This window comes from Ixodes scapularis, unplaced genomic scaffold (assembly GCF_016920785.2).
Source record: "Ixodes scapularis isolate PalLabHiFi unplaced genomic scaffold, ASM1692078v2 PGA_scaffold5__190_contigs__length_132052651, whole genome shotgun sequence".
Taxonomy (NCBI): Eukaryota; Metazoa; Arthropoda; class Arachnida; order Ixodida; family Ixodidae; genus Ixodes; species Ixodes scapularis.
In genome coordinates this window covers 126755637-126770482 of record NW_024609880.1, presented here as the reverse complement: position 1 = coordinate 126770482, position 14846 = coordinate 126755637, and the positions used below count along the sequence as shown (strand labels likewise).

At 42.5% G+C, this 14846-nt stretch overlaps 1 protein-coding gene across 1 annotated transcript in view; it reads left to right on the top strand.

Annotated features, from left to right (window-relative positions):
• Positions 1–14846, top strand: part of LOC120846821 (dedicator of cytokinesis protein 9) — an 85896-nt gene that overhangs the window by 54283 nt on the left and 16767 nt on the right. The window contains exons 29-34 of the mRNA XM_040503944.2: positions 438–616; positions 2866–3175; positions 10853–11033; positions 14310–14428; positions 14505–14571; positions 14657–14710. Coding sequence (XP_040359878.1) covers positions 438–616; positions 2866–3175; positions 10853–11033; positions 14310–14428; positions 14505–14571; positions 14657–14710 — 910 coding nt within the window. The remainder of the gene's footprint in view (positions 1–437; positions 617–2865; positions 3176–10852; positions 11034–14309; positions 14429–14504; positions 14572–14656; positions 14711–14846) is intronic.

The window sequence follows — 14846 nt, the reverse complement described above, 5'->3', positions numbered from 1 at the left end:
ACTGTGTAGGCTTGCCGAAGTTGCTTCTTACCCCAGTGACATAGAGGATAGTCAGTCGCTTTACTGCCAAGTCATGAGAGATACTGATTCACTTTACCGCAAAATGCTAAGCATCCGTCCATTCCACAATAAGTGCCCATCCCTCAATTTTGTAACATTCTAAAATTGCACAAAGGACATATCTTTGCATATTGTTGACCTAAGGAGCACCCATCCCCCAGTTTTGCACAATTATCTCCATCTTTTAAGTGGACATCTGCTCAGGATTTTACGGTACTGCTGAATTAACTCCTTTCATCCTCTGCTCATGCCTTCTTTGCCAAGTTTCCAGAATGCATTCACAGTCATTCCCGTTCTGACATGTCGTCGAACGCGACAGCCAAAGGTGGTGCTTACTAATGCCGCCTCTTGTGCCTCCCGTCACGTGACCAACCCAGACTACGAGATGGAGTATCGTCTGTCGGAGGAGTTCTGCCGGAGCCACTTCCTGGTTGGAGCACTGCTGCTGGAACTGCGGGCGGCACTGAGTGAAGTCCAGAAGGTCCGCCAGAGGGCCATCGGCGTTGTCTGCAACCTCCTGGCCAAGCACGCCTTCGACGACCGTTACCAAGGCCCAGTGAGTGATTTTGCTTCTTTTCTTGCAGGGCTTTTGTAACGGTCTTTTGACCGAGAGATAGTGCAGAAGATTGCCCTTTGTTATGTGAACGGCAAACTTATACAGTCAAACCTGTTTATAACGAACTGCAGGAAGCGCTATGATTAGTTCGATATAGCAAGTAGTTCGATATAGCAAAAAACGTCCACAACGAACTCCCACGATGAGTTCGTTGTAAGGCAAGAGCTTCTCTTTCTTTCTCATCTCTTGACTCCCGCCTTGTAACCTCGCGCTAGAATTTTTTTTTTTTTTGTACGCGTGCAGGGTATTTTTTAGCTTTCTCCCCTTTTGAGTCGCTTCTCTTCTCTAATTTTTGTTCGCAACTTAAGGGGGGACGCTACTCAAAAAAGTAAATTTTTGAACCACTTGTCTGATTTAAATTATATTTACAGGGCTTGTTTCTGTTGATGTTGAGAACATTTCTACCAAATTTTGTTAACCTGGGTGAAGTACAAAAAAAAACTGCAACCACTCAAAGATGAAACTGGGCGTGCCTGCGTAGGAAAACTATCGTTTTGAAATTACTTATAAATTTGCCGTTTTCATGTGTTATATTGCATTAGGACAGTTCAGAACAGATAACTATGGAGCTATATTTCTATGCTATACCATCTTTCATGACAAAAAAGCCACGTAAGCACAAATACAGTTTTCTTGATTTGCATCCTTTGTCCAAATTTTTTGTTTTTGAGCATGAAAGATGACAAAAATAAAAAATACAAGCTCATAGTTATCTTCCCCTTAAAATTTCACCCCAGAAAAACTCATAAAATGAATCCAAGTTATGTAGTAACAGAACAATAGTTTTCCTGAAGTGAAATTTATGCCAAAAAGTGGAATGGATGAAAGTGCATTCAAAGTGCTCCAACCTCTACCTTTTCTTCAGCATTTGTGGACCGAAAATAATTTATAAAAAATTAACTATGCAGTAAAATCGAATGAAACTTTTTGGGAATACCCTCTAGATGCTGGTGAATGTAAATATGACATCTTTCAAAATGACAGTTTTTTTGCAGTAATTGTTTTTTCTGGGTAGTGTCCCCCCTTAAGCTTTTGGAATTTTATTTTTTTCCTACTGCTTTTCTGTGGGAAGGGACAGGCTAGATTGCGCGCTTTTGGAAGCCTTCCCGGCGAAAAAAGTTTGATATAGCAATATGTTGTTCGTTATAAAGCATACTTTTTACATGCATTTTTATTTAAACTTTTCGTGAGTTCGATATCGACAATAATTCGCTGTACGTGGGTTCATTCAAAACGGGTTTCACTGTATAGCAAGCGAACAAGGCTATTTCTTTATGTGCTATCCCAGGAGCCGTTAACAAATCGAACAACTTGTCTATAAGCCTGCTTGCTTACTTTATACCATCTGAAATTGGGTTCACCAAGAAGATCATATCATTGAATGGTTTAGTATTTTTCAAGGTTTACTGTTATACTCGTGGATATACTCATGTATACTCATATACTCATGGATATACTCATGTTATACTCATATACTCATACTCAACTTTCTGTGTCATTTTCGACGATAGGAGGAGTGCTCATGCGCAACTTTATTCAGTGTTCGAGCACGTGCCCTCGTACCGTTGACTGCACAGGTACAGAAAATTGTTTGCGAGTATATTTTCTTTGAACGTATGGTCACTTCTGCTAGCAAGTCAGTTTGTGCCAAAAACCCTGTGGCTAAACCTTGCGACGACCTCAAGAAACCCATCGTTTTTGAAGAGTTTTAGGACTGCGAGGGCGTACGCTTTGCCAAGTTTCAGACTTCTCGTTGGTTTCTGGGTTTTGGACATGCCAGTTCTGGAGGGAAAATTGTCACACATTTTGAAGGCCAGGTACCTGAGACAGATGAAAGAACAGGGTGTTTCTTGGAACCTTGCACCTCAAATTGTTTACTTTTGGTTCATACGCATCCTTCCCCTTTAACAACTCGGAACAGAAAGTAAAGGAAGATATTGGCCTTCGCATTAGTGGAGTTGGCTGCCCTCAGATCAGTGCACACCAATTCGATGTTGCCCTCCTAGGTCGTCCTCCACTTTTCCAAACACATAAAATTAGGCACGAAAAGATGGTATGTCATTACAAATACCTCAGTAGTTCCTCTTCTCTCAGTTTTTGCACGTTTAACTCGATTTCACAGCATTCCAGAGGAGTACTTTAGCAGAAGCTTGAAACTATGTTGAGCCAAGTTTTAAATGTCTCGACAGGCCCAACAAGCGCGCATTGCCTCGCTCTACCTGCCACTGATCTCCGTGCTGCTGAGCAACATCAACCGGTTCAGCACGTCCGACCAGCAGGCGGCCCCGGCGTGCCACGCTGCGGGGGCGTCCTGCGCCACCTCTCCGTCGCGCAAGACGAGCAAGGCGGACAGCCTGAACCACATGCCGGACGAGCCTGGCACGCCGCCCAGCGGCGTCTCGTATCGCAACAGCATCATGGTGGACGGTCCCTCTTCCTTGCCGGGTTCCACGAGGCACAACAGAGACTCCAACTACCTCTCCATCATTGCGGGGCAAGGTGAGCTTGGCCATTCCTTTTCAAACTCTTTCCGACTCCCCTTTTCAAAAAGAGATGCAGGTCGAAAAACGGCAATATTTGGCAAAGAATGTGATTTGGGCTTTTATGGTGTTTTATTACTTTTGAAACTCTTTATATTTATGTACACAAATAATTAGTGCCAGTTATGATCGCAAAATTAGTCAAATATGCATTTGAAGACTTCCAGGCAACCTAGAACAGCATGAATTTGAGCCACTTTTCTCTGCGTGGTTCTTCAAGTTGTGACGTTGCCCGTCGTCACATTTACGCTGACATGCAGGCCTAGCCATCTCCCCTCCATTGCAGTCTTATGTGGTTTCAATTTCTTATGGAAATTTATTAACAATTTATCATTTTTTGCACCGCGAAAGGGTATAATTGCACATCTATGGTAACATTCGAACGCATTTTTCTTTTTATGTAATTTTAGAGCACCTTCACAGTTTGTGCACAGGAATTTCTGTTCTTAATATTGTCCTATCACAACCAAATTTGGCATGCATATGCTTTATAATGCATAGAGTGCAACTATCTAAGTTTGGCTAGAATATATATATATATTTTTTTTATGTTCAGAAAAAATTTAAAGAATGTTTGTTAACCCCTTTGAAATGGAAGTTTTGCTATTTTTATAAATTGTAAAATGAAGGAAGTATCGCACACATTATTTTTGTTGTTTGTTGCACTCAGTGGTTTAAAAGGAGCGAATTGGTTTATTTTAGTAGGCTTTTTTAAGTGTGTTGCTATGTTTCACGCGTTAGCAAGAAAATGTTTTTTTCTGTATCTACTTTGCATGGAGAACTTAAAAAAAAAAAGCTATATCAAATTTAGCACCAGATTTATAATGAAAAGGTTATAAGCACCATAAACTGTAAAAATTACTAATTTAATATCATAAATAATAAAAATTAATTTTCGCTTGGCGGGTGTTCTAATGCAGAATGTGTTTAACCCTTGAAGTGCCACAATCGAGCATACCTGGGTGCGTTCCTATGTTGTTTCGATTTCGGTTTGCTCCCTGCCCCTTCAAACTAAACTGTCTTTATTTTTTTTCTTTTATTTTTGTTTTAGCAGCACGTATTAGTAAGTGATAAAACTATGTTTTATCACTATCTTGAAACTAAACTGTCTTTATTATTTTTTATTTTTTTTTTGTTTTAGCAGCACGTATTAACAAGTGATGAAAACTATGTTTTATCACTATCTTGTAGTTTCACTTTTTGGTAGCATGTCTTTTTTCTTTTAGGCAACTCGTTTTGGTTTGCTAGTTCGTTGCTATAGTGGTGAATCTATGTCGTTCAACCTAGTTCTTCATGGCAAACACTGAGTTCTAGAAATTACCAATGAACACTTTATTTGATTTCTGTGAAAACAAAAAAGCTTTAGTTCCTAATAAACACAGGCAAAGGAGTGACCTCAGGTTGTGAGGTTAAAGTGCCACTGCATAGTACCGTGTCTCAAAAAGGACAATACGAGAAGTATGTCATAAGTTGGAAGCACGCAGACATTGATTAACTTTTTTTCCATGGATTGTGTGTGTTTTATAAATAAACATTCTTCACAGATCTTACTAGTATAACTGAGACCAAAATTTGCGTTCCGCGTGGGGGAGAGAAACCCAGCCCTTGAAGGGTTAAGGACCAAGATTCTCGTGAAAAGCGTGACTGAGAATACCACGAAAAACTGCGACGAACTGTGTGGCACGGATTTCGAGGGAAAATTCAGACAAAAGAGCACATATGTGAGAGAAATAGGAATAAATTGATAAGAAAGAATATAATTTCAAAAGTCCCCCAACAAGAGTTGAATTTGGGACCTCAAGATTTGGAGTCCAAGACTGTATCTACCACTGTGCTAAGGGGGAGACTTTTGAAGTGATATAGTGGGTGTATCAAGTGTGGCTACGTTCTTTAAATTGACCGCAAAATTCGGTTTCTTAACTTATCGTGCTACGACTTTGTGCAGCGTTGCCCACAAATTGTGCATTTTTTTTTTTGTAAAATTTGCAAAGAGCGAACTTACTTGAGGAAAAAGTAAAGAAAGAAAAAGGCTTAGCTCCTATGGAAATGCGGCAAAGCCAAAGGTTGTCAAACAATACGACGCTGTTTTGCACGGGAGACAAGCGATGGCGCAAGCGGTCGCGATGCCGACTGCGCCAACGAACGAGCATATGGCTCCGAGAGCCGGCGTCTTGAACAGACAATCTTTTTGACTCAAAAGCGGAGCGCGTTCTGCAACTGTCGCCACGACAGTCACAAAAACAAAAACAAGCATGGTAACAACAAGGAACTGAAAAGCAGAGAACATTGGTACCCCGAATAAAACAGTCAAAATATCCCGACAAACCATTTTTCTAATCCATTATGTGTCCATTCAATATGTTTTATCAGTAAGGATGTTAAAATAATGCATTGGCAACTGATATCAGAAAAGCTCACGCCACTTTTGAGTTGAAAAGATTGTCTGCTCAAGACGCCGGCTCTCGGCGCCGTATGCTCGTTCGTTGGCGCAGTTGGCATCGCGACCGCTTGCGCCATCGCTTGTCTCCCGTGCGAAACGGCGTCGTATTGTTTGACAACCTTTGGCTTTGCCGCATTTCCATAAGAGCTAAGCCTTTTTCTTTCTTTACTTTTTCTCAGGTAAATTCACTCTGCAAATTTTACAAAAAGAATGCACCATCTGTGGGCAACGCTGCACAAAGTCGTAGCGCGATAAGTTAAGAAACCGAATTTTGCGGTCGATTTAAAGAGCCTGGCCACTCCTTGATACACCCAGTAGTGTGGATAACCATGTTACCATATCATATTGCCGATGAATGAAACAAAACATTGAAATATGTTCTTCTTTTACATCTATTTACTATTTCCGTGCACTTTATGAACCTGAAAAGGAAGAAATAGACTTTCTGTTTCCAGTAGGCTTTCATTGCCTGTTGTGCTCTTGTCTAATTATATTTTTTTTGTTTTTTTTACACATTTTGTAGTTTTGTCTATGCACAACTTAAACAACCATGTTAGTGTACTTTTCTCCATGTGTACTTCAAAGAGAAAAGTTGTGCAGCTCTGTTTTGTGTTTCTTTTGCGGTGTGAACGTTGCATGCGAATTTTCTCCTTTTGGCTACCGTGGACCTCTCTTTCTACCCTTCAAGTTGGACCACTTGTTCATCCTATCTACTAACCAATTCCTTCCCTGTCCCCTTGGAAAGGAGATGTGTGGATGTGCGCCATCTGGTGGTGAACGTGCCAAATGCTGACTGATTTGAGGCTGGTTCACACCTGTGTGTTTGAGTGTAACCAAGTGTGTTGGAACCTCTTGTGACTGCTTACGATGCAGTTCGCACAAATGTGTGGCCTGCATCGCAATGGAGAGGATTACTCTGCTAGGGTGTGGGCAGATCACCAGATGGTGTTGCCTTTCGCACATCTTCAGCCAATCTTCTGTCTTGGCCTTTGATGTTGGACCGGTCCGTTTTTCCTCTCTCTGACATTGGGGCACTTTTTAGCGTCGCCTCCGCTCTCGCTAACGAAGAGGACAGCTTGGCTAAAATGGCGCCTATCGCACCCTTCAAGTAGTAAGTAGCGGTTCCTCTCGAAGAGCTTCTAGCTCTGGCAACGTTGTCACGGCTACTGCTGCTGCTTCTGTAGGTCGGTTTGCTTCGTTCGTGGCAGCAAGCTTTTTGGCGGTGGCTTGGCTTTTTTTCTTGTCTTTTGTCCTACCTCCCTCAGGCCTACCTCTTTTTTTTTTGTTTTTTGAGAAGGTATGATTGAAACTTTTAAGAGGGTTTTTATCCTTGATGTGAATGGCTGTAGAAGATATTTTTGGTTTTGTCAATGGAGCTTAGTGATGCACAACTTGTTATTCAAGGCTTGATTATGAATAGTATTTCTAGTGACCAATTTATAAACAGATCTCCTTATTTTACTGCAGGCAATAAACAGTTGGAAAACTTTTGCTGTACTTGAATAATTTTAGAAAATTAAGGTTCAGGTTCATTACGAAATTATAAAGGTGTCTGGAAAATCTACAGGGAAATTTTGAAATGGCTATCAAAGAACTATAAAATTTTGGCAAGCTTTCATGGGAATTTTAAAACGGTGGCCTGACAATTTAAAAATTATATTAACATTACGAGTTGGTCTAGTTGGTACTTATGCGTAGTGGTAAATACGCCAAAAAACATGGGGACAGGAAAAAAAGTGCACAGGACGAGGCGTAACTTGCAACTGAATTTTACTGAAGGAAACAAATAAAAAGAATTTAAAAATTGTTCACATGGCAAGGAATACTTCAGATTATTTTACCACTTGTTCATTCCACCTAAACAGCCCCTGTTATGTTTATAATTTTTATAACACCATGGAAGACATTTTTAGATGTTTATTCTCTGGGTATTTGTAATTAGCTTTTGGGTAATTAATCTTAAATTTACTTAAATTTGGTGAGTGTGACAGTTGTTACTTAAAGCATGGTTGTGGTCAGTTATCCTTTATTGCCTTTCATTCTTTCTATAGCCACAATAGTTTTTTCATTGTGAACAGAATGGTTTGGATTTTCAATCAGGCATTGATAGTACTACCTAGTAGTAACATCAACATTTATGGACCGCTAAGAGAGGGTGACATTCGGTTGTCGACTTCTGCATTTGTGTGACACTAAGTGTCACACAAATGCAGAAGTCGACAACCCAATGTCACCCTCTTTTAGTGGTCCATAAAGTCTTTGGTATCTATTTTGGTGGTCCATAAAGTCTTTAGGTATTTTATTTTGGCTTTTTATCTGCTTCACTGAGACTCAAATACATTTTGTGTCTCATACGAAAAAAATTTCGTAGTTGTATGGTATCAGATTAGACAACTTGATCACAGTGGAAACTTTCTCTTCAAATCGTTTTCATTTTCCAAAGGTGTGCCCTTTAGATTTTTTGTATTCCGTGTTCTCTATCAGATATTTTTAGCTTTGGCTTTCCAACCTTTTTTCTTTTTTTTTTTTAATTGCATAACTTTTAGTTGTTGGCTAGTTACCCATAGTGCTAATGCATTGTTGCTGCTGTTGCGCCCTGTTGTGAGTTTAGTGAGTGCTGTGATATGGACGAAAAAAATAATCATAAAAATGTGGATGTGCAATCTCACTGCTGAAACCCATGTCCTGAAGGCATGAGCTCACATTGTTCTTAGCACAGGCTAGAAATGTGCCTAGTGCATGAAGCTTGATTTAGAGCTGAATATTGCATGTTTACTTACTAGTTCTTGCTTCTATGAGCTAGATCAAAATTACTTGGCGATGCGTTAAATTATAGCATAAATTGTGCTGTAGGTTTGAAAATGGAGGCCATGCAGCAGGACTGAATTTATAAATAAGCACTCTTTTACTTTGTTGAAGTGTCACTGAGGCTGCAATAGAGCATGAACTCAAAATTTCATAAAAAGTGAGCCACGAGAAGTGTTTATGTGCTGAAGATAAGGTGTTTTTTAGGGTGCTCTCCATTTAATTGGATTTCATCTGTTCATACCTCTCCTAGTTTCAGGTACTTTTGTTACAAGTTGCATACACCAGCTTGCCTACTTTTAAAATGACATTGACTGTTTTTGTAACTTTATTAGAACTACAAGCAGAAACTTTCATTGTACAAGGAGATACACGTATCCAAAGGAGAGGTTCTTTGAACGTTTACCTATCATTTACTGCCGTATTTACTCGCATAATGAATGCACTCGCATAATGAATGCACCCCCACAACGGGTACCAATATTTGGACTTCGAATTGTGTCCAACTTAGCTAATCACCAAGTCCACTAAGCCAATTTGTTTTTTGCCACCAAGTGGTCAGGCCAAGTCAAGCCAAGCCAAGCCAAGCCGTTCTCGTAATGGCTGCAAGTGCGTAGTTATGGAAGTGGTCGACCGTGAAACCGAGCAACGCGCACACTTGACAAAGCTTGGGGGTCGAGAAATCGCCCAGCCCTGGACATTCTTCGCCTATCGGATGCATTTATGTCAACAAACATGCCATCGTCTGTGGTGCGCTTTCGGATAGTGAAATTGTGAAAGTGGTTAGGCCTAATAACAGTCTCGTTGCTCTCCGCGCTGAGTGAGCTTCGTAGGGCACTTTTTCTTCGGCAAAAGGCATACCGAAAGCGCCCTATAAAGGTTTGCAATTTATTAAGCATGGTTACTGTGGCGTGCCCCCCCCCCCCCCGACCAGCCGTGGGTGCACCTCCATCAGTGGAGACGTGCCACAGTACAATGCCATGTCGGATTGGCACCTAGTATGACATTTGCACGAAGTGTGTAACTGCAAAAATGTTACCCCGCATAATGAACGCACCTCCCAAAAAATGTGTAAATTTTTCGGAAAAAATGTGTATTCATTATGCGAGTAAATACGGTAACTGCCCCTTAAAAGACACATGCAAAGAAAAAAATCTTTTTCTTTTTTTTTTTAACAGCCTGGATGGAAAACAATATCATAAAATAAATTTACAAAAAAAAAATTTTTAGAGCTATATTTACGGCGCAAAACGACTTTGTATTTGGCGCCCGCAGGTGCCACGGAAAAGTGTCCGCTATTTATCACATAGTGCTTCCGCTTTTTTGGAACCTTTTTATGGTCTTAAAAGTTATTTATTCATTTTCGTTTTAAAGTGCAACAAAAAACGGAGATTAATAAGTAACTTTGAGAGCCCAAAAGAAGTTCCTGAAAAAGCGCAAGCAGACGTGATAGACCTGTGCACTGGTCAGAAATTGACGGTGGTGGCGGCGGCGTGGAGAAACGCGTTGAACCGGTGGTGCATCACGCTTGGCGTGCGGCGGTGGCATGACTATTGCGGCGGTGGTGGCACTGCATGGCGGCGCACAGGCCTACCACGTGACCAGCGGTGGCTCCCGTGGGCATCAACTACAAATTCATTTTGCACCGTAAATATAGCTCTAAAATTTTTTTTTTTTGTGAATATGTTTTATGACATTTTTTTTCCTTTGCGTGTGTCCTTGAACACTTTTCTCCAGCTCTTTGACGGGCTATGCCCAGCAATTGTCATTGGCACTGGAACTTTCCATAGAAGGCTCAGATTTGAGTGCATGACCTTGGGAAATGTTTTGAGCTGAGTGGGCTTCTGCACTCTTGCAGCATTTCCAAGCTGACACCGTGTGACTTCCAAAGCATGATATATAGTACACAAGGGCAGATGGGCATCCAAATTCACTTCGCGAGCCTAAATATTTCTCCCCCCACAATGCCGCATGAAGGTTTGGGCTTGAAAACAGTTGACAACCTATTAAGGGTTATGGACATAATGTCCTTACCCGATGACTATACTCCGTAAGTGCAAGCTTAGCAAAAGCGACAAGATCGAGCTTGTTCATTTTGGATGTGCCTACTGAGCATGCACATTCGTGAGGTGCAAACGTTGTTCAGAGCTAGATGCTCGCGCTTGTAGCTTCGGCTTCGCTGGCACTTAGATGAAACAGAGTACGGTTGCTGTAGTCTTCTGAATTCAGTCTTCCATCCTTACGCTAACACCCAGCTACTTATCACTTGGCAGTGCGTACCGAGAGAGAGGCATGAACGGATGGCTCACTGTGCTGAATGTTGCATCTAGACTTTCTCGGTGGACCGTAGCGTTTGGCACGTTGATTCAGAGAGCTTGTCACTTCTTGCAGTTCCGGTTCCCCACATGGGAGTGACCTTTGCCAACGGCTCGTGCACGTCCCTGGAGAGCGAGTCGTCCACCCCCTCGAGCTCTTCTGCGAAGGACGTCGAGCCCGCCATGAGGAATGGCGATGCGGGCGTCGACAAGTGCTTTACGCGGGATGGCAGCCTCATGAGCAAGGGTCACGTTAGGTGGGCTTCCTTTTCTTCTTATGCGGTGCTGAGCTAAGACTTAAGGAAGTGATCTATCACAAAATTTGATGAGCTGGAAACATCTTGCTTGTGACAAACTCTGGGCAGTGTTCGAAACCATGAACTCTCACGAAGCATGTGTGGTCGCAAGCTCTTTGGATTTTGCACCTCTGTGCATGCTTGTTTGCAGCATCTATGTGTCATATTTTCCCCAGCATTTGCCGTTTCATGCACCCTTCTATCAACAGTCATAGAATACGCATTACTTGATAAGTGGTCATGTAACCAGCTGGTGCATTGGTTTCTTGTTAAGAGACCTGGGCATAATTTTTTCTCTACCATTTACCATTTCCTACCCATTCTTTAATTAATGGTCATCTAACCAGCTCATTATTGATTTCTTTTTATTTGTGTAGCTGTTGATAACCATTTTCGACATTACTACTTATTGCATATACAGCTGTGTTTTATTATTTTAATTATATATGGTACAAATAGTGGATTTTGAGTTTAAAGTGATTTGTAGTTTTGGTCAAATATTTTAAATGCAGTATCAAAAAGTTTCTCCAAGCTTTTCCCAATAGCACCATGCTTTAATGAAAACTCTGCTGAACTCTTGAAGATTGTTCCCAAGCTTCCACTTGCCCATTTGTAAACTAAGCTAATTTTAATCTAACTATATGAACTGTAGCCTCAGAAAGTCTAATGCCCACATTGGAATGGCAAGGAAACAGCACATATGACATAAAATTAAACCAAGAGAGGTGCCCAGCTATACCTAATCGAAGGAATTTATAAATCTTGCTTTATGCAAATATCCTTTGTTCAATCTCGAATAAAAAAAAATAAAATAAGACATTCGCAAGTGATATGCAGTTGGTCAGGGCATCTGTGCCTAACATATACTCTTTCATAATAAGCAGTTTAGTTTTGAAAATTTTGCTGCAATGTAGATATCGAAATTCTCAGTTTTTTGTTTTTTTCTAAATACCGTATTTATTCGAATATAAGGCGAGGTTTTTTTCCGAAATCCTTAGTCTCAAAGTCGTACCCCGCCTTATATTCGAAGCTCAGTACAGCAATACGGCAATTTTGGTGTAACAGTTTCGGTTTCCGCCTTTCAACCATTTCCAAGCTTCCAAAAGAGCCCGACAATACTGTTACAAATCTAACGCAGAGATTTAAGAATAAAACATACAAAATGTTACACAAACGCAAGTTACAGATAGTAACTACCGAGTTTAGGCAGCTGCGATGCAGGAGACGCGATGGCTGCAGACGCCTTCAACCATATCAACGAGCTGAGCCAGCAGTAGCCGCTTCCAAGCCAGTAGTAGCCGCAAAGTTTGTAAACAAGTTGGGACGCCATTTTGCATTTTTTTGTTGGAGTGGCCGAGTCTCTGCGGCAGGATTTTTTCAGTGCTCGCTTATTTACGCTACCAGCGCAATGGCGAGTCACCGTTGCCACTATGATGCAGCCTTCAAGAGGAAGGTTGTATCAGAGGCGGAGGTTTCTGGAAACTGCGCGGCGGGTCGGAAGTTTGGTGTTCCGGAGAACAACGTGCGTCGTTGGCGCAAACAGAAGACTGCGCTGTTCGCCTGCGCAGCGACGAGAAAGGCTTTCCGTGGCCCGCGAAAGGGAGCGTTCCCCGAAGTGGAAGAAGTGCTGACGCAGTTCATCAAAGAGAGGAGAGGCCGCGGTTTGGCCGTTACTTCCGACATCGTGCAGATGAAGGCGCGCGAAATCGCGAGAGAGCGTGGCATCCCCGCTCTCAAGTTCAAAGCTAGCCGGGGCTGGGTGCAGAAATATATGAAGAGGGCCGGATTTTCCTTGCGAAGGCGGACCTCCGTGATGCAGAAGTTGCCCGAGGACTACGAAGAGAAACTAATCTCTTTTCAGAGATATGTTATCGGCCTGCGACGCGACCACGACTTTCTACTCGGGCAGATGGGCAACGCCGACGAAACCCCGATTTTTTTTGACATGCCGTCGCCCCAGACCATTCACCAAAAAGGTGATCGCCAAGTGAGCCTGCGCACTACAGGCAACGAGAAGGCTAGGATCACCGTTATGTTAGCCTGCACCGCCGATGGGCGGAAGTTGCCCCCCTTCATCATCCTGAAGAGAAAGACCTTTCCGAAGAACGAGGTCTTCCCGCAGAACGTCCACATTCGTTGCCAGGAGAAGGGGTGGATGACGGAAGAGCTTTTTCTGAACTGGATTAAGTCGGTGTGGTGCCGAAGACCAGGGGCACTGCTCGCCCGGAGGTCAATGCTGGTCCTCGACGCGTTCCGCGGACATCTCACGGAGGGTGTGAAGAAGAAGCTGGTGGACGAACGCACGGAGCTGGTCGTCATCCCGGGGGGCATGACAAGCCAACTACAGCCGCTTGACGTTTGTCTTAACAAGCCCTTTAAGGCACACGTCAGACGGCTGTACAATGAATGGATGGCGTCTGACACTGTGGCCCTCACGCCGTCGGGACGTCTAAAGCGGGCGTCCCCGTCTATGCTCGCCCAGTGGGTGGTCGACGCATGGGCAGCGATCCCCGAAGCTATGGTTGCAGCATCGTTCCGCAAGTGCTGCATTTCCAATGCCCTTGACGGCACCGAAGACGCTGACCTCTTTGAGTGCGAAAGTGATAAGGATGATTCGGATGCTACCACTTCTGAAGACAACAGCTTCTAAGTTTGTCTTTCGTCTCGCTCCGAATAAATATCTTTGTGTGCAGATAGTTCAAATACTTGTGTCTGCTTCGCTGAAAGGTAAGGAATTTAATTGCCTTCTTTCGTTTCTTTCGCCTTATATTAGTGTGCAAACTTTTTTCTTTTTCTTTGGTCCTTCAACTGCCCCCTCGCCTTATAATCGTGACCGCCTTATATTCGAATAAATACGGTATACTTGGCACACGCGTGCAACACTTGCAAGAGCGAGCTTCGCGCGTGTTGCTTCTCTACAGTGCACCGGTGCTCGGTAAGAAGCATGCTCAAACGGGACTAATCCGCCGCAATCAACCCTTTAAAAAATATAAATATTGCAGTTCATCTCAAAGCGAATACCAAATAGTGCATTATTAGAAATTGCTATTTGAAAATTTGGATATTTGTGCGGTCCTAGCATCTTCCTTTTTATTGACCCACAAATGCCTGATATTGTGACAAATGCAGCTTACTAATTTGCACTACTCTCAGACCAGGTCTTGGAATGCAGTTAAGTAGTACTATTGACATATACCACTGCTTTGACTGCCATCTTTCATACCATTGTCATTCCAGGTCTCAGTCTCTGCCATTTGCAAGCCACACCGGAGTTGTTCGGTACGACAAGTTTGAGCCTGCAGAAATCAAGGACCTCTTAATTTGTTTCCTCTACATCATCAAGCAATTGAACGAAGGTTTGTTTCCACTCTCCCCCTTGTCTGTGTTCTTGTTCTCATTGCCACAAGTAACCGACCAAGAATCGTTGCGCAGATCTGCTGATCGGATGGTGGCAGCAATGCAGAGAGTGCGACTTACTAGACTTCTTTCATCTCTTGGAGTAAGTGAATGGTCACATTGTATCATCCCCTAGGCGTAAAGGTAAAACTACTTGGTCTAATCGTTTTCTTTTTTTTCTTTTTTAGGTTGTGTTTGCATCAGTTCAGGTACATGGGGAAGAAGCACATTTTGAGAGGACGGTAAGAAAGTTACCCACTAGCGCTTGTGCTCTCGCTTTTCGTCGGCATGCATTGGTTGGCCGAAGATTAGGTTTCTTTCTTTCAGTTAACTTTTCCTGCCAAATTCGGAAGAGTGTAATCCTTGCATGCGTTTAAA